At 47.4% G+C, this 25,233-nt stretch overlaps 1 protein-coding gene across 1 annotated transcript in view; it reads left to right on the forward strand.

Moving 5' to 3' along the window:
- The window catches only part of tok (tolloid-like protein 1 tolkin), a 716,025-nt gene that overhangs the window by 433,379 nt on the left and 257,413 nt on the right, over positions 1 to 25,233 (forward strand). Inside the window, exon 4 of the mRNA XM_075686316.1 lies at positions 8,761 to 8,881. Coding sequence (XP_075542431.1) covers positions 8,761 to 8,881 — 121 coding nt within the window. The remainder of the gene's footprint in view (positions 1 to 8,760; positions 8,882 to 25,233) is intronic.

The raw sequence follows: 25,233 nt of genomic DNA on the forward strand, positions 1-25,233 counted from the left end.
ATTCTCAGGCGCACGGTATTTTTTTTCTCCCTCCTTCGTGCACGAATGCCGCATACTTGTTTAACCGCACGACCGTCTCTCTCTCTCTCTCTCTCTCTTATTCGATACGTACACGTGCTCTCATGTGCACGCTTTCTTGTCCCTCGGTGTGTGGCGATGTTGTTTATTCAAACGTTTGCCCACGCTTCTCTCGCCGTAAGTTTTCTTCTTCTCGACTCGATATACACGTCTAGCTCTGCGTCGCCTGTACCACATACGCGGAGGGCGGGGGAGCCTACCAATTCGGTCTGGCTTCGACCGCGGCTTCCAAGTTTTGTTCAAGGTCCTTTTGTCGATCCTATACTGTTCGAAATCTGCAAAGTCAATAACGACTCCTGCGTCTGCTGCGCTGTTTCCTTCAGCCATTTTTTTTTCGGTCCACTGTTGTTGGTGTATACGCCGAAGCTCCGGGTCTTTTCTGCGCGAGAGTCTCCATGATCACGAAGCATGGACGACATCGGGAGTATAAACAAAGCCTAACGTCGGGTTTATCTATCCACAGTGTCGCGTGGAACGGAAGTAAAACTCTGGCGTCGACTCGTCGAATGGAGCTTGAAGAAAAGCTGAAACTGAACTGCCGAATTTCTCTGCGTCTGCATGCGCCCCTGACGTAAGCGCGTCGGCGCGTGGGCGTCGGCGTTGCACAGTGACCTGGGCCGCTATTTTGTAGCGATGCCTTATGCTTTATTCTATGCTATTCTTATCGTCCACCACACACGGCCGCCTGATCGCGTTGATAATGTGGGCAGACCGTCGCTCTGACCAGTGGCCAAGCGCGAAAAGCCTGAAAAGGCATAGAATCGGAAAAGGCATCGCTACAAAATACCGGCCCTGCGCTATCTCCCTTAAGGAAAATGTTTTTCCTTCTAGTGGTGAGCTTTTCCTTAAGAACGCACGGCTGCTCTGTTGCTGCTAAATTTTCTCAGCAAGATCGCATTTCGTGATCCGTATTGTCCAATATAAGATTTGACACTGTTACTTGCCTAGTTTGTCAAAAAAATAAAATAACAAAATGTGAATTTGCCTTCCCCTGCGACCATCGCAGTGAGTAATGTCAAAAATATGACAGCTATAACCTCACCTGGTCACTTCCAGCGCCTGCTTTATCGCAAAGCACAGCCTTTGAGGTTGGCTTTCATTAATCGCTGGGGAAGTGCGATGTGGACATGAAGAGGAATTCGCATTTTTTCTTGACAAACAAAGCAGGTAATGGTGCCAGGTATTATATTGAATGACTGGGGCCTTAACATGCGATATTCGTGCTAAATTTGAGCAAGAATGGAGCAGTGTTAAGTGGATAATATTGGCAAAGTTCTGAAGGGAAAAATGCAGGTAACTGTATACAGACCAAGCGCCGGCTCTCCTCCAGCGCCACCCGTATCTGAGATTTCGTCCGTGGCATGGTACTTGGACTACTGTTTCGAGGAGAAATATACTGGACTCACGGTGTGATCAGCGTGTCTCGCTGTGGCGTTAAAGGTTGTACAGCTCTTAAGTGACTGCTAATATTTAACAAAGCTGCCGCCCGCTCGACTGCTTGCATGTTTGCGAGGTCAAGATGCGCGAGGGAAACATCGAATGTGGCGCCAATCAAGAGATTCCGAGTGCCTGAAAAGATAATGGCGGGGAGGTTGACCAGAAGGGAATATCTGGTTTGCTGCCGTATACGCCGTGGAACAGGCGAGGGGGAGGTACGAAGATAAGAAGAAAGTAGAGAGAAGGACGGTGAGCACAGACACACTACTACGGCCGGTCACCGTTATCGCAGACTATCGCGTCTTCAGAGCCAAGCGTCAACAGCAGGGGACGTAGGAAAGCAGACAAACACCAGCGCTACTGGCAACTAACAACTGTTTAATGGAAAGTACTGCATACTATACAGCCGACAGGTAAATGGTAGAGCATTGTCGTTAGCGTCACAGCGTTTCCTACAAGAGCTGTTCTAGGTAGCGCTTCAATTATACTTATGAGGGACAGGGCGTGAGTACTCATTATTAATAGTAGTGGCAGCAGGATAGTATTCATGACGCTGCGACCGTATCCAAATGGGGCCCCAATGCAAGAACAATCCGCGCTTTTGAGGAAAGCCGAGTGCTGTGAATTTATCCGGAGCCCTCACCAGCGGCGTCTCTTCTGTTCATTTGGCACATCACACGGTACCAATCAACCATTGTTTCAAACACGATGCCTTATGATAGTTGCCTGCCAGCAAGCCTACGCTGTCACGAGTGGTAGCACATGTTGATTCTGGCTTTGAAACTTTCGTATTGAACCGAAAGCGTATTGAACCGAAAGCGTGCTCGCGCGTCTATAGTATTATTATTACCTGCGCTAATCGATGCTAAGGTGCGAGCAAAAACAGCGAACGGACGACACCCTTGTCGCAGTTTGATCCCCTAAGCACGCTGCTCTCCGCTGCCGACGACAGTCCTGTCAAAGCTCGCGTATACCGAAGCGGGGGGTGACGTGTTTAAACGGCAGCGATGGACGTTTTAATCACGCTGTCAGCGCAAACCGAGACTTCTCCCACGGGATCGGGACCGTGTCGGCGGAACCGCCATTTATGAGTGGCAATGAAATAATGCGAGAGAACGCCGGTGTCGAAGCCAAAACGAGTGGGCTGCGTGGAAAGGAGGAGGAAGAAGTGAACGTATATATATAGATCATAAAGTTTATGAGAGAGCGCTCTGTTCGCTCATCTCTCGGCGCTTTAATCGCGCCAGTCCTAACCGCGATATGTAGAGATTGGCACTTCCGACTTCCCTAGGTACATGTGAGCTTCATCGTGCTGCGTGTCGCCAGCTACGACAATTGAATATTTCTGCGAGTATTCCGAGTTTTTCACCACTTAGCTTAGAAGTACCGGGTTATTGAAAAGCATGTAGGCAATAAGGAAACGACGTCAAGGTGTTTTGCAAGTGGGAATTCACATATCTTTAGGTCGCCGCCGAAAACCTCAGAAACATGGGAATCTACGCATGAACGCTTTCAACTTACTACCTCAGACATAACGTTGCAGCTGCGGTGTTGAAGCCCTCTAGTGAGCAGGCATGCTTGCTTCAACCCAGTTCCGAGATGTTCGTACACAAGGTCTACCACAAAAAGCACTGTGCTCCATATGAGTTCTTTTTTTTTATTGATCGCAGTGCTAGATTTATGTGCATGTTAAAGAATCGCAGATGGTCGAAATTTCCGGAGTCCCCCACTACGGCCTGCCTCATAATCAGAAAGTGGTTTTCGCACGTAAAACACCATAATTTTTTTTAATTGATCGCAGTGCGTGATAGTTAAGGAAAATAAGTGTAACGATCGACGTATTTGGCACATGTTTGCAGTCGAACATCTCAAAACTAGAGAGAGAAAGAGTTTAATGGAAGCTGTGAAATTTCTCTCTCGAATGTACCCATTAAGTGGACATGCCTTGAGCGCACTCACTGGCTTCAGTTCCGGGATTGCAACGGGTTCCGTTAAGTAAATAGTTTTTCTAATGTCCACCAGAGCGAATAAGAATGTCGCCGAAAGATGGCAAACTTCGCAATCGTTCTACCGCACAGTTCTTTTTTTAACTCTTCGTTATTCGTATGACAGGTCACGGACAAATGCCAAAGAACACCAAGTTTGCCGTCTCGAGACTTGTACAGATCCCTCAGCAAGTCACGAACTTGATAAGTCAAGAAGAAGTCAATGTGAAAGGGATCTGAACAAAGATCCTGAAAAGACAAAATATATTTTGTTTTACATGAGACTGTGACTTGTTGTATTCCTCAAGCTTTTGCATAACCGCACGGTGTTCCTTGGAACTCTTGATTAACTCTTCCTTTGAAACACTCATGTTGTACACGTATGTGTCTCGGTATCGATAATTTTTTTTTTTAAAGTTCTGGCCTGCATTTTGCACGTCTGTCCTCGTCCAGAGACTTGCGAACATGTATCAATGTTGAAGCTCATCTCATGCCCCCTGGGGAGATTTCTTTTTTTTAGGCGCTGCAACAATTATAAAACGTGTTTGTCCACGGAGTGTTCCCGCATGTTTCACGCATGCCGGTTGGCAGCTCCGTAATGCAGAGCCCTGTTTGAATCAACGATGAACCGGCTGATTCCTGGATCCACGCTCAGGCGCGCAGTGACGATGCACGACCTGCATGTCCTGTAGGAGAAAGTGCTGTAACAGGTTGAACGAGCGCAAACGTACGAATGATAAGTATGACGCGATCGCTTCGTTTACTCACGCCGCAGCAGGCGTCCGCCGTACTGAATCTCATTTTGATCGACTGCTCTGGATCTGATAACAACAATAACAAAGTTGTAGTTGTAGCAGTATCACCATATTCATAATATATGTGGAACTGAGAAACAACAAAGTCTCTACCACTTCTATCAACTGTAGACTGCCGATGCAATGCCCACTCAAAGAGAGTAAGAGTCATGAGAGTGTAGTGAATGGTGGAGCAAAGTTAACTCGACGAGTGCAATAAATTGTGGGCAAACGACGTCAGTTAGGTATAGCTAGATTCCCCCCAAAAAAAATACCGCACTAGGGCGGATTCGTCGATGGCAGACTAATGCCGCCTACGGTGGCTGAGGCAGATCGACTTCTTTTCCTTTTTTCTTTCTTATTTCCAGTGATAGTTCGCTTGGTTTGACTGACTCCGGCGTAGAAACACGCAGGCTTTCTGCTTCGCATCAGCGAATAAACGTTTTAAATTACGGCTAGCGAGCTGGTAACCTGCTCGGGTAATAAACGCCTTGGAAGATATTGTCCTCTGTCAGGCCTAGAACTAGGTCATCCAGGACAACCAGAGATTTTGCCTGTATATCATGGGAAGGTGGAGCAGAAGTAGTAATTGACTATGTTGAAGCAAGAACATCTTAATTGTCAACGAGCTGGCGAGTGATCGTGGCGGAAGGCGTGGGTGAAAACGTGTGGTTGCACAGAAGCGCTATAGCCGAACTTCCACTGGAAGAGAAGGGTGCGAGAAAAGCGGACAGTATTTCTTTTTTTTTTTGGCATTTTGACTTTATATTATATATATGACTGGACAGGACCAATAAACGAACGGGAATGCATAACGCTGCTTAGCCTATGCGCGTAAGTGGTCGTATGCAGTCGATATTTTGCGTATGATATACTTCAACCTCACTATAGCTTGTCGATGTGTGTTGTGTAGGAGTATACTCCTACACAACACACATCGATATATGATATAACACACATATAACACACAACACACATGATATATATATATATATATATATATATATATATATATATATATATATATCAATGGTGGCCGGATGCTAGAACTCCGATTCATTTGGGTATTCAGAAGCAAAATCCCGAAGTTTCGAGCCTATATAAGCCTTCTCGCTTCCCGATAATGCGACAGAACGAAATGTAGAATTGAGGGCTATAGAACATACAGGCGCTTGTCTAAAGCACGCACGGAAGTCGAATGGATCACTTTAGCGCATACTGTTACGTACGCTTAGTGGCCGATGTGGGCCTACAACATCCGCCTTTAGGAGCCCGAGGCGGATGATGCCCCCTTTATCCCCGTCGAGTGATTGATTTGCCGCGTGCGACGTGGCCTGGGAACAGATTAAGCCACCGTCGGGGAAGGACTTCTTAGGAATGAAGTAAACGAGGGAAGAAACGCAAAGGCTATTTTACCATTCACGCCAAGTCAGCCAAGTCATTTGTTCTTGTTTTTTTTGCTTGCTGCCGTTACTTTTTCTTTTTTAATTTCCTGCGCGCGCGTGAGCTCGCTTGTATAGTACACGCCTGAATCGGTATAGGCTTATGGAATTCGCGTGCAGAGGCTTGAAAGGAGGCCTTCAAAGCCACGTAGGTTCGCGTGGCAGTCATGGCATGCTTTACAGGCTCCGCACCAGCGCACGGGCCGGTGGATTAACTTGATCCGTGGTTCAGTGCCAAGTTTATTCTTTCTTTTTTTCACTCTTGCGTCGTTTTTTTTTTTTTTCTATCTAAGGCCGCTCACATACGCGCTAGCGCTCGCCCCCTGTCCGGTACCGCACTTCATCATTTACAGTCTCTGCCGCCCTCCTTTACTTCCGCCCTATCGGAACGGGCGGTGTCTATGTTCTGCGGGCGCAATCCCTAGCATGCTGTTTCGGTGCATTGAAGAGGGATAACGGCACTGCCTGAGCGCTAAATCCGCGCACCACCAGCCATATGTTAACAAAATAACGAGTTCAGGACGGCACTTAAATACACTCGTTTGAACCATGCAGGTTCTGTATAGAGCCAATATGATGCATTTGTAGAGTCGTGCTTGTCTTTCCTCTAAACGCTCGACGAAGCTTGTTCGTGTTCACCGTATCGATGTTTATCATTGTCTTCTCAATAGCTTGTCTTCTTTGTTTTTGTTTCTTTCTTTCTGTTTTTCATCGCTGAGGACTATAATCGGCCCTAAACGCCAAGTGTGGTGGAACGGGTGCCTTGGTATTTGTGCATGCGCTCGTTGCTTCGGCTGAGCGTCACTGTGCAGTTGATAATTAGGCGCGGCCTAAAGCGACATTGGAAATCGCTGAACAGTGAGGGCTTTGTTACGGCCCTGCGCACGCGCGGATTTTGCGACGGTAGACGTTTAACTGTGGTTATTTATCTTTAATCTTTTTTTTTTGTTAATCCAGCCCCTCTTAGTACGTGGGCGAGCCTCAAATGAGCGTTACATGCGTGGTTCGTCTCAGTTCACCCTTTGCAGAACAAAAATGCTGACGCTTGTGCGAGAGGGCACGTGGCTAACTCCGGAGAGCGGCCGAACTTTCGTGCATAATGTTTCAGTGGAGCGTGACACGTTCAGCCCCGAAAAAAAGGACGCGGGATTGTGCGCTGCCAACAAGAGACGCCACGCCGCCAGTATATGGATTCCTTCTTTCTTTCGTTCTTTCTTCTCTTGCCTACGTGGACCCCACTAACAGTCGCTTCGACAGCGGTGGCCTCGGCCTACAGCGCTTTTGTCCTGGGCTCTAGGTTTGCGCATGTATAGTACTAAGCCATTCTTTCTTTCGGCACTTTAGCCCATTTTTATCTGTTGTGATACGCCCTTCTATAGCTTTTGTACAGGAACGATATCAACGCGGATGTTTCGATCCTCTTCCTGGCCCTGGGGATGCTGATCCAATCTGAAACTTAACAGAAATAAAGTGTACGGGATTCCTCGATCACCAGCAGGTAGTGGAAACGTAGTAGCGACAGCTGCGCGGATTCGTTGGCGACAGCAAAGAACTTTCTTTGCGAGAGGAACGCTCAGGATGACACACACCTCGAGTTTCAACTGGTGCAACATGAGAGCGGGCATACACGAACAGATGCGCGTATCACGCTGCCGTTTGCGTGGCGAGAGGGTCGCGCACATCTGTTGCCAGTGGCGCCCATATATATGCGGCAGCCAGATTATCAAGTGCGTTTCTGCTATTCGCATGAACGTCCTCTCATCAGCGGTATATTTGTCCCATTGTTGCGCCCTTGAATTTTCGCTTTCAGCATCTGAACACAGTTTTCCTGTATACGTGCATGGTCACTGTGAGAATATGTGTGTGTCTTGCACGTCGCAGTTCGCTCGCATAAGTTTCATCCCATCTTTATACCAACACGCATGAAGCATCGCTAGAGTGCCCTTACAGACTCCTCGCAAAGGCTGCGGGAAGCAGACGCAGATCTTTGACTGGCGACTCAGGAAACGCAGCGTTGCCGGCGCCCGTTGTTGCGTACTCCAGGGTAGCGTACCGTACTGCTGCCGAGAAGTAGCGGCGCCTGCCTATCGAAGCTCGACCGACATTACTTATTGGGTAGCGTGGCGTTGTGGGCGGGCTGCAGGCATCCGGTAGACCATGGCGACCGAGCAAGGGCGAGACGATTTGCTAGTGCGAAACTTGCACTGTTTATTCAAAGGTAGTTGAAAGAAAATAAGAAAAGCATGAAGTATGAAGTATGAAGTATCTCAAAAGTACATTTCGGAGCCCCTTAAATAGGTTCTCTACAAGTGTGGGCGGGATCTTGCTTCCGTCGATGTCACGTGACAGGCACAGAGAGAGGGCCCCTCCTCCTGCATTACCGAGCACGGGTAGGAGAAGTCAATCCTCTTTTCGACGAATCCTGGGAGAAGGTCGGGTGAATGACCTGTCGCCCGTGGGGTCCGGCCAAGTAGAAGGTAGGGGGATGACGTATCGCCCGTGGTGTCCGGCCCTATAGAAGGTAGGGGGATGACGTATCGCCCGTGGTGTCCGGCCATATAGAAGGTAGGGGGATGACGTATCGCCCGTGGTGTCCGGCCATATAGAAGGTAGGGGGATGACGTATCGCCCGTGGTGTCCGGCCATACCTAACACCGTGGACATGACACAAGCGCGTGGAAACTTATCGCACCTTCGCACTCCAGCGGGGCATAAAGCCTTGAAATCGCGTGAATATAAATCACGACGAGGACCGGAGAACAAGCACAAAGTGGGTGTATTGTTACTCTCGTTCATAGCAGCGCAGGGGACAGCAGCGCGAATTAGAACGAGTGCATGGCGCTCATCCCATTGCTTTTCTAGCGCTGAGGGATCAGTTATCCAGACGATGTTGTTTGCCGCAGTGAAGAAGCCATCACGTTCTGTTGACGAATATAATGCCAGGGTGTTACAAGTGGTTCAGCTGTGTTCGACTACTCGGAGCCGCGACTGACATGACGTGTTGCTGCTCTCTGTGCGACGCAGGGGACCACCGAGCGCTGTTCAAGCAAGCGATGCGCCACTGGGAGAACCACACGTGTATCAAGTTCGTGGAGCGTGGCCCCGAACACCAGCACTACATCGTCTTCACCGAAAGGCCCTGCGGGTGAGATTAAGTTCCACGGGGGGACCTACTGCTGATGAAGCACTTGTCCTTAAAGGCGGGGCTATAAGTGTCTGTCTGTCTGTCTGTCTGTCTGTCTGTCTGTCTGTCTGTCTGTCTGTCTGTCTGTCTGTCTGTCTGCCTGTCTGTCTGTCTGTCTGTCTGTCTGTCTGTCTGTCTGTCTGTCTGTCTGTCTGTCTGTCTGTCTGTCTGTCTGTCTGTCTCACTCACTCACTCACTCACTCACTCACTCACTCACTCACTCACTCACTCACTCACTCACTCACTCACTCACTCACTCACTCACTCACTCACTCACTCACTGTGTTGTGTCTTTGCGGTGCGCAGCAGCGTCCTGTGCTTCTGGTGTGTGCAGACAAAGAGCGAAACAAAGACAAGCGAAAAAAAAAAGGCGAAGCATTGTTTGCAATAGCAAATTATTAGACAGCCGTACACAGTGACGTGAGTAGTTTTATCAGCTGTAGAGACGGCTGTGAGCATTCGCTTACTAACTAAATTAACAAGCACGGTGTCATTCACGCACAGGCAATCTTGAACACGTCTCACTCGATGCCCGCGTATACATGCTGTCAAAAATGCTGGCGTGAAGAGCGACAGCAGTGCCTCCTTGCTGCCTCTCGCTTCAAAGTGAACTGGGCGAGCCAGAGCACAGAGCACACCAAACCATCAGCTATAGAGGGTGTGCCAGCTAACGTTAGCCAAGCTGTTTAACGAAAAAAAAAAAGAAATTTTAGAAAACGTGGTGCACGATACAGTGATCAAGCCTACGATATTTGGTCGTCAAATGGTTTGACGACCAAACACCGTAGGTCTTAATATCGTATCGTGCAACGTGTTCTTTAACATCTTTTTTCTTTCGTTGAGTGGTTTGGCTGACGTCAGCTTGGACACCCCGTACAGGGTGTGCTAGCCTTCGAACCCAGCGCAGATTACCTCCAAGACAGGAAGCGCGGCCGCGCTCAGCCGCGCAGTGCGCAGCCGCGGCCGGTGTAGAAGCGAAGACGCGCGTCGGAGGCTTAGGTAATTGGGTTTTACTGACTGGTAGGGTTTCACTTTTGTCGTGCTTAGTTAGTTGTACGGGGAGTTTTATTTTATTGTTAGCAGGTTTTTTCAAGATCAACCGTGAAATGTAACACAATTCTACTTCTTGAGCTAGATTACTCTCAGAATCGGTCATTACTTGTACAAATATGTTAGCAAATATTTGACTAGTCAATAATTTTTTTTCTTAATTAACTTCTAAATTAAATAATTGACGCCACATGTTGCAATTCACGAACTGTATCCGGTGACTTCTGAAGTCGTACACGCTTCGAAAGAAATCTGAGGATGATACTAGTTTGGAGATATCCGTTCCCAAAGTTTGCGGCGAAATGCATTGGTGTTCCAGTACCTTTCGAGCTTCAATGCATCAAAAGATGTTTTGTTAAACGAGTAAGTGGGACAACAGTGCATTTGTGCGGCAAGTTTGACAGCGCTTATCTCAGTACTGGCGCTAGTTTCAAGATTCGTTCCAAGGGGACGTGCCTTGTGAAATCGCTGGCTTCAATGCGTGCGTTGCGTTATGTGTGCCAAGGTAATTAGTTGAACGTTGGAAGTTAATTCGTTCATTAGTTAATTAGTTGAAAAGTTAATTGGTGAAATTTTGTTCATTAGTCAATTATGCGTTTTGATTTCCAGTGTAGGTAACCTACACATCTCCGAGTGTTCCAGTTCAATCAGTAGACTTGAGCTAAGTGCATCAGGCGGTTTTGTAAAATTTGGTTAATCTTAAAATAAAACACCTCTTATATCAAGTGCGCATCGCTCGTATACAGGTGACAGGACCAAAAGGCGAAGAACTGTGCCACGTCTCATGCTATTTCCTCAGGGCACATGTTTTATCCCATTGTACGAAGGGAGGACAGATCGTATGTAGGCGTATAAAATAAATGCGCAGAAAAAGTATGACCCGAAGATTCTGAGTGCGTTATCGTTGCCATGATGGATCGAGACACAGTGTACGAACGGTCTGAATTTTTTAGCGTGCCTTCGTTCTCAACTCTCAATCATAGTTTCACCTTTCAGCGCAACACGGTTCTGACCTGGATTCCGTGGCCTTCATATCTGCACGTTAGTTGCCCGTTACCATGCGTGCTTGTTACTTGTGTATACTTCCTATGCGTGTGTTCTATGTATGTATGAGTGTGTGTCCTTTCATGTACCATCCTTGTCATCTGGCGTGGATGCTATGCGTATGGCTAGGCAGATATGTCCAGTATCTATTAATGAATTTATCTCTTTGTTTTACTAATGTATCGATCTAGCTCGGTTTCAAACTCTCTCATTTCATTTATTTTCCTTTCATGCGATGAACAAACATTGTGTCTGCAAACAGACTCCCAGTGTTTAACAAATTGAGTCAGGGTCGCTATCATTATCATGCTCACTATGATAAATTTATGATCCGGCAGCTACTGCTGCTTACGGCGCGGTGGTGCGGGCGCCTTATCTTGAAAGCGATCTGCGACGTGGCCAAAGTACCTGACCGAGCGGGCCTCATCTTCAAAGCGGTCTGCGACGTTTGCAGAGTGCGCGTAGTGCCGGTAGTGCCTAGTAGTGCCCGTAGCTTCGTACGCGCTGCGCTTTCAACGTTTCGCTTGCGTTGAAGCGGGAGATGCGAGAAGGTCCAATCACTCGTTACTGCTGCCGCGATTCCTCACTCCAGCATTTATCACAGCGAGTTTCCGCAGTCATCGAGAGTGATGTGTTGATGTTTACCTGTACGCGAGTTACAACGTGCTTGTTAGTAAGTGAACCTTTACAAGCTTATATGGCTGATAAAACTACTATCCTTACTTCGTATGCTATATATATGTACTAATTTTCTATCGCAATCGATGCTTCGCCTTTTGGGAGAAACTGCGACTTTTTTTTTTTTTTTGCGCTGCACGTTCTCTACATCGCCGCGTGTTTAAGTGACCCCTATGGTGAAGTCTAGCGCATTTATGTCACCCGACTCCTAGTCTGACTTTTTAATTCGTGTTACATTTGTTTACTGCCGAGTCGTTCCTTTCATCGTTGGTGTGCACTCGCTCTACATGAAAAAGAGTAGCCCGCGCCGCTCAAAGGCGCCGGCATCTCGTGAACATCATGTATTAAAAAGCGTTCGTGCGTATGCACACTAGTGACATTTTTAAAGTAATGCTTCAGCCCCTTTTTTTTTTGTTAGATCTACATACAGAAAAAATAAACACTTCACGCATTGCTGTCCTTTCAAAGCCTCGATAACGCCGCGGTACAAGAGCAGTCGCTGAATGCGGCGCACGACTTCTCAGCGCTCTGAACTCGACGTGCAATTCCCGCTTCTGCTCGCCATAGGGTGAGCAGTTGAACAAGTACACGCGCGATGTCCTCCATCTGGGCTCTTATTAATAAACAAAAAAAGCCCTTACGTTAAAATTGTTCGTAAGAGCAAATTTCAGCGAATTTCTGTGCTGGGCCTATAGTACCAGCGAAGGCGGCCAGCCAATGGCAGAATAAGAGCACTCACGAACGAAAAAACCTTTGTGAACTTAACCCCTGGTTCTCCACAAACTATGGATGAGGATTCGGTGTGCCGAATTTCTCGTAGAAGTTGTACCTTCATCCACTTCCCTCCCTCCGCCCACCCTCCTTTAATCTAGGACTTCTCTTGGCCATCGGCATGTCAGCGCTCCTCTGCGGACTTTAGGGAATACCAGCATCACTGCTACTAAAATACTGGGAATTTTAGTCCAAGCGTCTGCACGCACACACGCCAGGTACGCACTGTCACGCACGTGCGTTAAAGTAAAAAGCTGTACCTCGTTACTCCTTCAAAAGCACGTTTTTAGGAATATAAAGTATCCGTGAACTCATTAACGGCGCAGAAGTAATCTTTTCCTTTCTTTTGTTCTGAAGATAAATCACTCCTGCGTTTGTTTTCATAGTTTGTTTTTTAGTTACTGGAGGCACTAATTTTATTCCGCTTGGAAGAAAGGAAAGAAATGCTAGCGCTACAACAACGCAACACCATCTTTGGATGACACGCAAATAATATAACATGATCTGCTCGAACTAAATTTTATCATTGAGAGGTTGCGCTCGACAACTATATACAGATGTATGACAGCGCCAAGAAATTGTAGTGCTACCAGACATTCGCCCTGCTGATCTTTAAGCCGTCCTTGGCAAAACTTGACTGGTAAGTTGACAGATATAATTTTGCCGAAGGCATTTCTTTTATTTTGCATTGGACGAAAAGTTAAATGAATCCTATGTCGATCGTGTGACGGGGCTAAGTTGCTTTTGCTACACTTGGCAAACTGCATCAAACGTGTATAATTACGTCGAGCATGCGAACGAACCTTCCATGCACACATAACCTTTGATATAAATCTAAAGGTCTTTGACAATGGTGAGGCTGGAACGACATCGAGTGCGCGATTTATTTTGCTGTTTTTCGGCGTCCGTCGACAGAAAAAAATAATGACGTGGGCCGATTCTGGTGATGTGCAAAAAGGATCCATGCTCAATGGCAATACCCCTGTGGCTCGGGAACCTGAACCAGCCTTTAAGATCTTCGGTATGGGCCCACGTATGGGGAGTGCTTAACGCCTGCTTCACCTCCACCCCGGGTCGGCCCGGCATTGCACTGCCTTTGGGATGTACCCACGTATGGGAAGTGCTTAGCACCTGTTTCACCTCCACCGGGTATCGGCCCTGTGTTGCACTATCTTCGGGATCATCCCAGGTATGGGGAGTGCTTAACGCCTGCTTCACCTTTGCCGCCGCTATATAGGCCCGGCATTGCACTACCTTTGGGCCCACCCGTAGCGGAGGTGAAGCACTTTGCTTTTCGTTTGAGAGCTTTGACTGTCGTCAGCTCTCGCGGCGATTCCATCTTCACAGACTGGAATGGTCGTCAATTTTTCCACTCCTTTTGGATGGCGGTAGTTATCGGCATCTCCTGGGGTGTGAAGGCCGGTTTTCTCATCCATTCGCTGCCCGCGCGATTAGCTCATGATGAGTTAAGTTGTCACCATCTATTCAACAATCACGCGCATCGCTGTTGCTTCGTTAGTTCAACCTTCTTTGTTTAGACTGATCCAGGGACCAGGAAAGGAATTCCGTTCGTAGTCAGCTGGTGTGTACGCTCGTGGAACGAGTTGCGGCCGGAGAAAACGCCAGTTGCGATTAACGTTTCCTTTTGCTTCATTATTTCCCCGATTAACGGCTCGCCGCGACGCTGGAAGATCCTCGGAACCATATACCCGCGATATGGGTTAGATACGGTTATTTATTAACGTTAAACCCATAAGCAATATGACTGCGTCTTGTTACCTCGTATGGCTTTTCTCTAATTGTATAGCACTTCTCGTGCAAAATTGGCAACTGGAAACAAGGGTCGCAAGGAGGTTTCTTTTTTTTTTTGTCTCCAGATATCTATCGCCTTCGTTTATCCACACACCGAAGTATTTGTATTCATTTACATGAACTGTAACCTTACTCAAGGACGCTGTGACGCTCGCGGCAGCAAAGGAAAATGTCGCCAGACAGGGCATTTGCTTACGTGATTCAGTTTCAGTTTATTGTTCATTCAAGATACATAGTTGGTTGTTAGTAATATACAGGCGAGGGTCCCAAAATCAAACGACTGCAGCGGGACCGTCGGTTGAGAAATTAAGCTATGTACTAAGGGAGAGAGCTCTTGCGTACTCCAGGGTAGCGTATCGTACTGCTGCCGAGTTGTAGCGGCGCCTGCCTATCGAAGCTCGACCGACGTTACTTACTGGGTAGCGTGGCGTTGTCGGCGGGCTGCAGGCATCGGTAGACCATGGCGACCAAGCAAGGGCGAGACGATTTCTAGTGCAAAACTTGTACGGTTTATTCAAAGGTAGATGAAAGAAAATGAGGAGAGCATGAAGTGTTCAAAAGTAAATTTCGGAGCCCCTTAAATAGGCTCCCTATAATCGAGGGAGGGATCTTGCTTCCGTCGACGTCACGTGACCGGCACAGAAAGAGGGCCCCACCTCCTCTGGTTATACCGAGTCTGCTGCAAAGAGGAGGTCGTCACGCCTCCTGGAATTGTAGGCGCCTGTCCGTCTCTTCTGCGCGTTGTGGGTTCGTGGAAGTTCTCCTCTAGGTCCAATTCGAGGAAAGGGCCTCTCTAAACTCACGCACGCACACGCACGCACACGCACACGCACACGCACGCACACGCACGCGCACACACACACACACACACACACACACACACACACACACACACACACACACACACACACACACACACACACACACACACACACACACACACGCGCGCACGCGCGCGCGCACGCACGCACACACACACACACACACACACACACACGCACACACACGCGCACGCACGCACGCACGCACGCACACACACACACACACACACGCACACACACACACACACACGCACGCACGCACGCACGCACACGCACGCACGCACGCACGCACGCGCACGCACGCACGCACGCACACACACGCACGCAAGCACACACACACACACACACACACACACACACACACACACACACACACACACACACACACACACACACACACACACACACACACACACACACACACACACACACACACACACACACACACACAAGGAGGCCTGTACACTGCGCGGCTTCAGGCAGACACTCGAAATGGTCATGGCGAATTAGGAAGTCACGCTGCATTTCGACGAGGCCTGGTGGAAGAAGGTCGGGTGAGAGAAAGTTCTTTGTGCATGAGGTGCGGGACGCCAACAATAGCAGGCGAAGTCACGCCTCTTTCCGACGATGAAGGGTGAGAGTTGTTTGGTTTAAATTCCTTTCAACACGTGGTGCCAGATGCCAACCCTAACAGAGCCAAGGCAACAGCCAAACAGGAAGAAGTAAAAATTAACAAATTTAACCGGTGTTTGTGCAAATATTTATGGATCAACATCTTTTTATGTAAAAAGGAAGTAGGGAAAACGCCGCCGGAAGCGGAGAATAATTCCATGTGTTTTAAGTGACGGTTCTACCGTTATCAGTCGAGCCGCCTGACGTAGCCACTTGTATGCTGTGCTAATGTGGGCGTTTTTTCTAACCTTCCGCGGGGGGCGCAGTACGTCTAGAACCAACATACTGAATCAGCGTAGCTTGTTGTCTTCAAAGGTGTCACATTGTTCAAAACGCGAAAGAGCCAAGCGAAAAAAACGAACTATGAAGTTAATCCTTAGTGGTGTAATTTTATGCCTTATATTGATTACGAGTGCCAAAGTAGCCCGCCATGTTGGCTCAGCGACTATGACGTTGCGATGGTAAGCACGAGGTCGAGTGGTCAAATCCAGGCGGCGGCGGCCGCACTTGGAAGGGGGCGAAATGCAGAAAAACGCCAGCGTACTGCGCACTGCGTGAACGTTAATGAACCCACTATGGCTTTCCTCATAGTCAGATCGTGGTTTTGGCTCGTAATACACCCGAATTTAATTTTTAATTTCAATTAGTGCCGAAGTAAATAAGATGTTCATGTTTTCTGTTCGCCAGATGTTCAAGCAATTCGAATGAAACTGTGGGACTATTTTCAGGAGCGCTGTCGTGAGTGTGCTTCGTCGGCGTTTAGCTTGCCCTTCAGTGCCGCAGAAAGTTGTCCGTGAGTATAGGAAATGTGTTACGCGCACGCGCGCGATTGTTCCTAACAAGCTACCGATAATCGATCGGCACCGAACATTCGATAGCACGGTCGTGGTACGCTTCTTTCTTTCTCTTCTTTTTTTTAAGCCGTCATCAAAGTAAGGAAAGAAAAAGAGAATAAGAAGAAAAAAGGACAGAGACTTACTAATTGGCCACAGTGATGCGCAGCAGGTCGAACACGAGTTCCGCACAGTCCCGCAGCTAAAGTAACGATGACAAAGCTCAGCCACAGCATACTACATCGCGCCGAGCAAGTGAAGTATAAAAGGCAACAGCAAAGAGAGAAGAATGAGAGTGGATAACAAAAGGAGCGATACTAGAAGCGCACAATGCGCTCAGTGCTTGGCTCTTTAACAGACGTCATCCAGGTCGATCTGAACCAATAATGAGGTGGTCGTTTGGTGCCATTCTCAGTACCGATTTCTCGCCATCGACGAGTCCACGGACCGGCGTGTGCTCCGAAGAGCGCGAGAAGAGGTAACAAGAGTTGAGCTTGACCGACGTCTTGTCGCTCGTTAAGTTCGAAGCATAAGCGTGACCTGCGCACACGGAATATGTAAGAAAAGGATGGCCTCGGGCTCCATAGTCCGAAAGTTGTCGGCGCTTTCTGCTGTGTTTGTGTCTCGGCGGCAGGATTTCGCTAGTTGAAAATTTAAGATAGTACAAATTACGTGATTAGGTCGTGGAATAGCCTTTTAACCACCACTGATTTCTAGACGTCATTGTCAATAGTGCGTGCGCCTTTTTGAGTAGAGCGTATAGTGCCGTGTTTAGCATTTTTGGTAGAATACGAACGTTTGGCGGTAGCTGAGAAGAAAAGATTGGAATGCCGTTTTACAACAGCCTATAAGCATGCGTGGGCAATTTTCTTCGTCCCCATACCACTTCCCCCAGTGCAGGTATAGCAAATCGGACGTGCGTCTGGTTAACCTCTCTACCTTTCATGTCTGCTATTTTTCTCTCCCTCCCTCTCTGTCTCTCTCTCTGGCGAGCATGCTTTGTGTGGCCTGCCGTACTGCATCGGCTTCGGACTGTGACACTCCCGCACACCTAACTGCGGGACATCGGCGCAAACGAGCAGCGGCATGAGCAATTAGAGATAACTGCGGCACTACAGCATCGTAAACTTACGCGTCCAGAGCTTCGGTCGTCGTGACGGACGCATAGTTATGTACATTATGCGTTAGCTGGTGTAGAAAGAACTTCGTATTAGCTTCAGTTACTGAAAGCAAGACTTAATTGAGTGGCCGACTGTATACATTGTCTGCCTCCTCCAGAACACGGGCATAATTTGAACCTCTTTGTTCTCTCCCCCCTTGCCCCTCCGCCAGTACAGGGTAGCTAACTGCACATAATCTCTGGTTAACCTCCCTGCCTTTCTTCTGCCTCTCTCTCTCTCTCTCTCTCTCTCTCTATATATATATATATATATATATATATATATATATATATATATATATATATTCTCTCATCCCGACGCGTAGGGTCGCAAACTGGACTAGACCTAGTTAAACTACCTGCCTCATTTTCCTTCCGTATCTTCACCTCTATGTATCTCGCATTAGATTGTTGTAATATTCCACTGGATTAAAAAAAATCTGTGTGTTGATAAAATTGCACAAACAGGCCTGGATTGCGGCCTGATCCCGGTGACCAGAACCGGTAACGCACTCTCTCACCAGAGCAGGATTGGCCTCCCTGGTGCAGTACTTGGCCACAACCTCCTATATGAGTACAACAATCAAACCCCGGCCCTCAGTCCCCAGCAGCTGTGAAGCAACTGACCACGGCGGCGGTCAGACCTGTGACACAGCAGAGGGTGCTAAGAATCCCTGGATCCGGACAGGCCGCCATTGGAATCTGAACCTGGCAATGTTTAACGCTAGAACGTTGTCTAGTGAGGCGAGTCTAGCAATGCTATTCGAGGAATTAGAGGGTAGTAAATGGGATATAATAGGGCTCAGTGAAGTTAGGAGGACAAGTGAAGCATATACAGTGCTAAAAAGCGGGCACGTACTGTGCTACCGGGGCTTAGCGGAGAGGCGAGAACTAGGAGTCGGATTCCTGATTAATAAGAATATAGCTGGTAACACACAGGAATTCTATAGCATTAACGAGAGGGTGGCAGGTCTTGTTGTGAACCTTAATAAGAGGTACAAATTGAAGGTCGTACAGGTGTACGCCCCTGCATCCAGTCATGATGACCAGGAAGTCGAAAGCTTCTATGAAGACGTGGAATCGGCGATGGGTGAGGTCAAAACAAAATACACTGTACCGATAGGCGACTTCAATGCCAAGGTAGGCAAGAAGCAGGCTGGAGACAAGGCAGTGAGGGAATATGGCATAGGCACTAGGAATAGCCGGGGAGAGTTATTAGTAGACTTTGCAGAACAGAATAACATGCGAATAATGAATACCTTCTTCCGCAAGCGGGATAGCCGAAAGTGGACGTGGAGGAGCCCGAATGACGAGACTAGAAATGAGATAGACTTTGTACTCTGTGCTAACCCTGGCATCATACAAGATGTGGACGTGCTCGGCAAGGTGCGCTGCAGTGACCATAGGATGGTAAGAACTCGAATTAGCCTAGACATGAGGAGGCAACGGAAGAAACTGGTACATAAGAAGCCGATCAATGAGTTATCGGTAAGAGGGAAAATAGAGGAATTCCGGATCATGCTACAGAACAGCTATTCGGCTTTAACTCAGGAAGAGGACCTTAGTGTTGAAACAATGAACGACAAACTTATGGGCATCATTAAGGAGTGTGCAATAGAAGTCGGTGGTAACTCCGTTAGACACGATACCAGTAAGCTATCGCAGGAGACGAAAGATCTGTTCAAGAAACGGCAACGGCCACAGCGGCCGCATTTCGATGGGGGCCAAATGCGAAAACACCCGTCTACTTAGATTTAGGTGCACGTTAAAGAACCCCAGCTGCTCGAAATTTCCGGAGTCCTCCACTACGGCGTGCCTCATAATCAGAAAATGGTTTTGGTACGTAAAACCCCATAATTAAATTTTTTTAAGAAACGGCAATGTATATGAAAGCCTCTAACCCTACAGCTAGAATAGAACTGGCAGAACTTTCTAAGTTAATTAACAAGCGTAAGGCAGCTGACATAAGGAACTATAATATGGATAGAATTGAACATGCTCTCAGGAACGGAGGAAGCCTAAAAGCAGTGAATAAGAAACTACGAATTGGCAAGAATCAGATGTATGCGTTAAGAGACAAAGCCGGCAATATCATTACTAATATGCATGAGATAATTCAAGTAGCTGAGGAGTTCTATAGAGATTTATACAGTACCAGTGGCACCCACGAGGATAATGGAAGAGCGAATAGTCTAGAGAAATTTGACATCCCACAAGTAACGCCGGAAGAAGTTAAGAAAGCTTTGGGAGCTATGCAAAGGGGGAAGGCAGCTGGGGAGGATCTGGTAACAGCAGATTTGTTGAAGGATGGTGGGCAGATTGTTCTAGAGAAACTAGCCACCCTGTATACGCAATGCCTCCTGGCCTCGAGCGTACCGGAATCTTGGAAGAACGCTAACATAATCCTAATCCATATGAAAGGGGACGCCAAATACTTGAAGAATTATAGACCGGTCAGCTTGCTGTCCGTTGCCTACAAAGTATTTACTAAGGTAATCGCAAATAGAATCAGGAACACCTTAGACTTCTGTCGACCAAAGAACCAGGCAGGATTCCGTGAAGGCTATTCAACAATAGACCATATTCACGCTATCATTCAGGTGACAGAGAAATGTAATATAACCAACCCTTATATATAGCTTTCATTGATTACGAGAGAGCGTTTGATTCAGTCGAAACCTCAGCAGTCGTGGAGGCATTACGGAATTAGGGTGTTGACGAGCCGTATGTAAAAATACTGAAAGATATCTATAGCGGCTCCACAGCCACCATAGTCCTCCATAAAGAAACCAACAAAATTTCAATAAAGAAAGGCGTCAGGCAGGGAGATGCGATCTCTCCAATGCTATTCACAGCATGTTTACAGGAGGTATTCAGGGACCTGGATTGGGAAGAATTGGGGATAATAGTTAATGGTGAATACCTTAGTAACTTGAGATTCGCTGATGATATTGCCTTGCTTAGTAACTCAGGGGACCAATTGCAAGGCATGCTCACTGACCTGGAGAGGCAAAGCAGAAGGGTGGGTCTAAAAATTAATCTGCAGAATACTAAAGTAATGTTTAACAATCTCGGAAGAGAACAGCAGTTTACGATAGGTAGCGAGGCACTCGAAGTGGTAAGGGAATACATCTACTTAGGGCAGGTAGTGACCGCGGATCCGGATCATGAGACTGAACTAATCAGAAGAATAAGAATCGGCTGTGGTGCGTTTGGCAGGCATTCTCAGATCATGAACAGCAGGTTGCCATTATCCCCCAAGAGAAAAGTGTATAACAGCTGTGTCTTACCAGTACTCACGTACGGGGCAGAAACCTGGAGGCTTACGAAAAGGGTTCTACTTAAATTGAGGACGACGCAACGAGCTATGGAAAGAAGAATGATGGGTGTAACGTTAAGGGATAAGAAAAGAGCAGATTGGGTGAGGGAACAAACGCGAGTTAATGACATCTTAGCTGAAATCAAGAAGAAGAAAGGGGGGGGGGGGTGCATGGTCAGGACATGTAATGAGGAGGGAAGATAACCGATGGTCATTAAGGGTTACGGACTGGATTCCAAGGGAAGGGAAACGTAGCAGGGGGCGGCAGAAAGTTAGGTGGGCGGATGAGATTAAGAAGTTTGCAGGGACGACATGGCCACAATTTGTACGTGGCCGGGGTAGTTGGAGAAGTATGGGAGAGGCCTTTGCCCTGCAGTGGGCTTAACCATGATGATGATGATGATGTGCCAAGCGCAAACGCGGGTCAACGTGTTCATCCAAGCACCGACACTGCACGATGCATGAGTAGTTACAGACATCTTGTGCTCGATTGCGTTTATCATTTTCTTCTTTATTTTTCTGCATTGCATTCTGGCTTCTCGGTTTGTACGGCCTCAAATGCAACGCGAGCCTGTCGCAACCGGTATACTGGTGTGACGCTTAGGACTGGTAGCTAACGATCTGGCATTCGTCAAGGCGCGTTTTTCATGTACCAGTGGTGGTGACTGAATTAACGTGATCGAAACTAGGACCTAATTGGAGTGAACTTGGAATATTGAGCAGCAGCGCAAGAGAAGAACCTGCCACGAAAGAAAGAAGCGCAAGACTACACCGCTTGCAGGACTTTGTCGCTGTGCTCCTTCCTTTCGTGTCGCAGAATTGTGCTACCTTTTAATACGAAGAGAATTTCAAGTAGAAAAGAAATGGAATAAAACTTTCATCGTTTCTATTGGAAAGCCAAGAGCCGCCTGCACGCCCTAAAAAAGTGCGGAGCTCATGCCTTAAATACGAAATCAATAATTTGACTTGGTTCGGCCAGAAGCTGTACACATTCTAAGAAAGGGGGTTGGGCGGAGGGGAGAGGGCGGCGGTGGGCCCGACTTCTATCTCCTCGCTGCAGTTCATGCCTTACCCAAATACGTTTGACGGGTTCTGATTTGCTTTTCCGTCCCGTCGGGGATTGGGGCAGTGTCTGGAAAAGCCTAGACGACGAATCATAGAGAATGTGCCTCATTTTACTACCTCATTTACAAGTTTCGTAGAGCGGGGCGGTCCACGCTTTAGACAAAGTATGTCGTAAACCGAGATCGATGCGAGAGAATTGCAACGTCGATGAGTAAGGCACCTTTTAAAAAAAAATATTCGTGCTCACTTTATTACTTAACTTTGCCCCACAAACCATAACCTTCACAAATCTTGTATTGCTTTTACTTAAACTGACACTAAAGAGCGGTCGTAAATCAGGTTATACTGACAAAGCATTCTTAAGAAACTCTTTAGAAACAAAATTTGAACTTAAAAGCGAAGCTTCAACTTATGTCGAAGTTCTCGCAAAAATCTCTCCATACCGAGCACGTGCCCCCCCCCCCCCACCTACCCAAATACCCCCCCCCCCCCCGCCAAAAAAAGAAAATCTGGCGACGCCGCGGCAATCTCCTGTCAGTACAGAGCTTTAGCTTGTTCGTAGACGTTCTACCGTTCGCAAAATACCGGGTTGCTGGAGAAGTAGATGCAGCAACAACACTATAGTAGCCACATTTTGCGATTCAGAGCTTAACCAGAGAGCAGAAGAAACACTAATACTGCGGTGACCTACCATATTCTACCTGAGTGCTTGTGCAAAGCGGTTGGTAGAGACACAGTCGTCTCCATGCATGTAATGCTTTTAGAAATTTCTTTCCATGAGACGTCATGAAACTCGAAACGTTTCAAACGCACTGTAGCGGGACAAAGCGTCACAAGATCTCACTACCAAAGTTGCCACTACCGTTCACGGCTCCGGTGACCCAGTAATCCGTATACGGTTATACGTTTACGGACAAGCTATAACTCTCAAAGTTAGTGAATATTCATCTGCGAGTGCGGTCACGCTGACTACCGCTTTCTGTTTTGCTTTATGTTTTGTTATTGCGAAGCATTCTTTGCCTTATGCCAGGCACATTGCGGTAGATAGGTAGCTTCTTTTCTCGCCTCGTGTCGGGCCTCTTCATTAAATAAAAAATAAATTACGTGTCCGATATGGTGGACTCAAACCAGGATAATCTAGCGTTGTTAAAACGTTAAATTTTCGAGCCATTTTCTAATCTTAGCCAACAATGCCATACAACACTGTTCGCATATTCAGGCTTGAAATCCGCATACTAGGCTGCGTGCTGCGGAAGTATTCAGCTTTGTCTCGGGTACCGTGGTTTGTGAATTTTTTGAACCCGACTGTACGTAACCCGGCCGTACTCCTCCTCATATCGGCGGGGCGTATGTGAAAGCGCTCTTCGAATGAGCAACTTATGCAAATTGGACTTTGGCCAACCGTCCGGATAAGCTTTCACTAAATAAAATCTGCCTGCATTATATGTCCACATATTAAGAAACCTGTGCTTCTTTTGGACTCGTAGCGCTCGCGGGTGCCTCGTCTTCCCGCTAGCCTAATTATGCCCACTATGGAATAAACTTTTGCTTTGGCAGGAATTCTTGACTCAAGTGGGAATTGCGCCAAAGCACCACCACCTGAATTACCCCTTCGTTGTGTATGACGAACAATCGACTATAGGCCTTTCCAGCTATAATCTCTTGCGGCGCTGTCATCGAGTAGCATTAAAAGTCGCACACCGACTGTAATATCTCGCCCAGCGAATCATACACGGGCATCACGTTTCAGCGCGACTGTCTCCGATTACTAAAAATCAGGCTTGAGGCATCCATTTCTCCATGAAGTGATAACAATATGCCAGATTTTCACGCGATAACAATAATGCAACCACGATGTGATGGTATTAACGTTTTTCTCCGTTTTAAAGAAGGATTATTCATCACTTTATAACAACAGTAAATAGGGCGATAATAGTCTCGTAGTGCTTCGAAGGCACCTCAACCAGTAACCTTTTCTTGCATCTGTAAAAAAGTCACAGCAGCGATCACATTCAGCAATTTTTTTAGAGAGGGTTGTCTATAAATCAGATGATCGCAGCTGCGTATGTACTGCGCGGTTCTGCTTCTTTAGCGCCACTAAATTAGAGGAAAAGAAAAGTATAGATGATAAAAAAATTGTATAAGCCTGCGCCGCGGTTCGCACTGCATTCACAGCGACAACAGCAACGTTATATGCTCGAAAGTTTCGCTCTCTCGTTCTGACTTAATCGCACTTCCTTGCCTTTTATACGGGGAGGTTTTCGCGTCGAGATAGGCCAGAAGCACATGACTGATTGAGGATAGACGCAAGTAGCGTTGACGTAAGCAGCACGTCTCGTACTAGGAGTAAAGTCAAGCCTTTCACAGTGCATTCTTATTTTCGATTTACCTCTTCCGCGATTGACGCGCTGTATGGGGACGTGCCGGTATTTCTCTCTGGCTAACACCGAGCCGGTGACGATTGTTTCTTCCTGGAAACCTAGAGCAGGCACCGTTGAAAATGTTTTGTTAGCCTGCCCAAGCATTCGTCCAGAAGTGAATGAGAACGTAAGTCACCTTGCTCAAGGCAGGAAGACGGAGAACTGAAGTGATGAACAGTATAGTCGGACGTATGCTGGCGCTGCAGCCAATGCTTCGACAAGAAGATGCGTCTTCGTCACGGCGACTTGTCTTTGTCAGGGCACTGACGAAGATAAGCCCCGTTGTCGAAACGTTGGCTCGCTGAAGCGACGTTCCTCGTTCCGTCAACTACTGCCCAATGCGTCGAGCTTTAAAGGTAATAGTAAAAAGCTGAATGAATCTGTGGTGAGGAATATGGTAAAAGACGGCTGGATTATTGGAGGCATAAGGGCAGGGAGCACACATGGCATGGCATGGCAAGAACTTTATTTTGGTCCAGAGAAAGTAGGGCTCGAGGGCAAAAGCCCCCAGGCTAAGTCGGTGGCTCCGCCCACGTAGGCACCGGTACGCTAAAGGCTTTTTTGATGTCGTGAGCTTTCCGGACGGCCAGGAGTTGATCTTAGGACTTCGCTGGATATGCACCGACTCCAGTCCTCCTCACTGTTGAGATCCGAAGCCCTTTTGTTGGG

The sequence above is a fragment of the Dermacentor variabilis genome, chromosome 1 (genome assembly GCF_050947875.1).
Source record: "Dermacentor variabilis isolate Ectoservices chromosome 1, ASM5094787v1, whole genome shotgun sequence".
NCBI lineage: Eukaryota > Metazoa > Arthropoda > Arachnida > Ixodida > Ixodidae > Dermacentor > Dermacentor variabilis.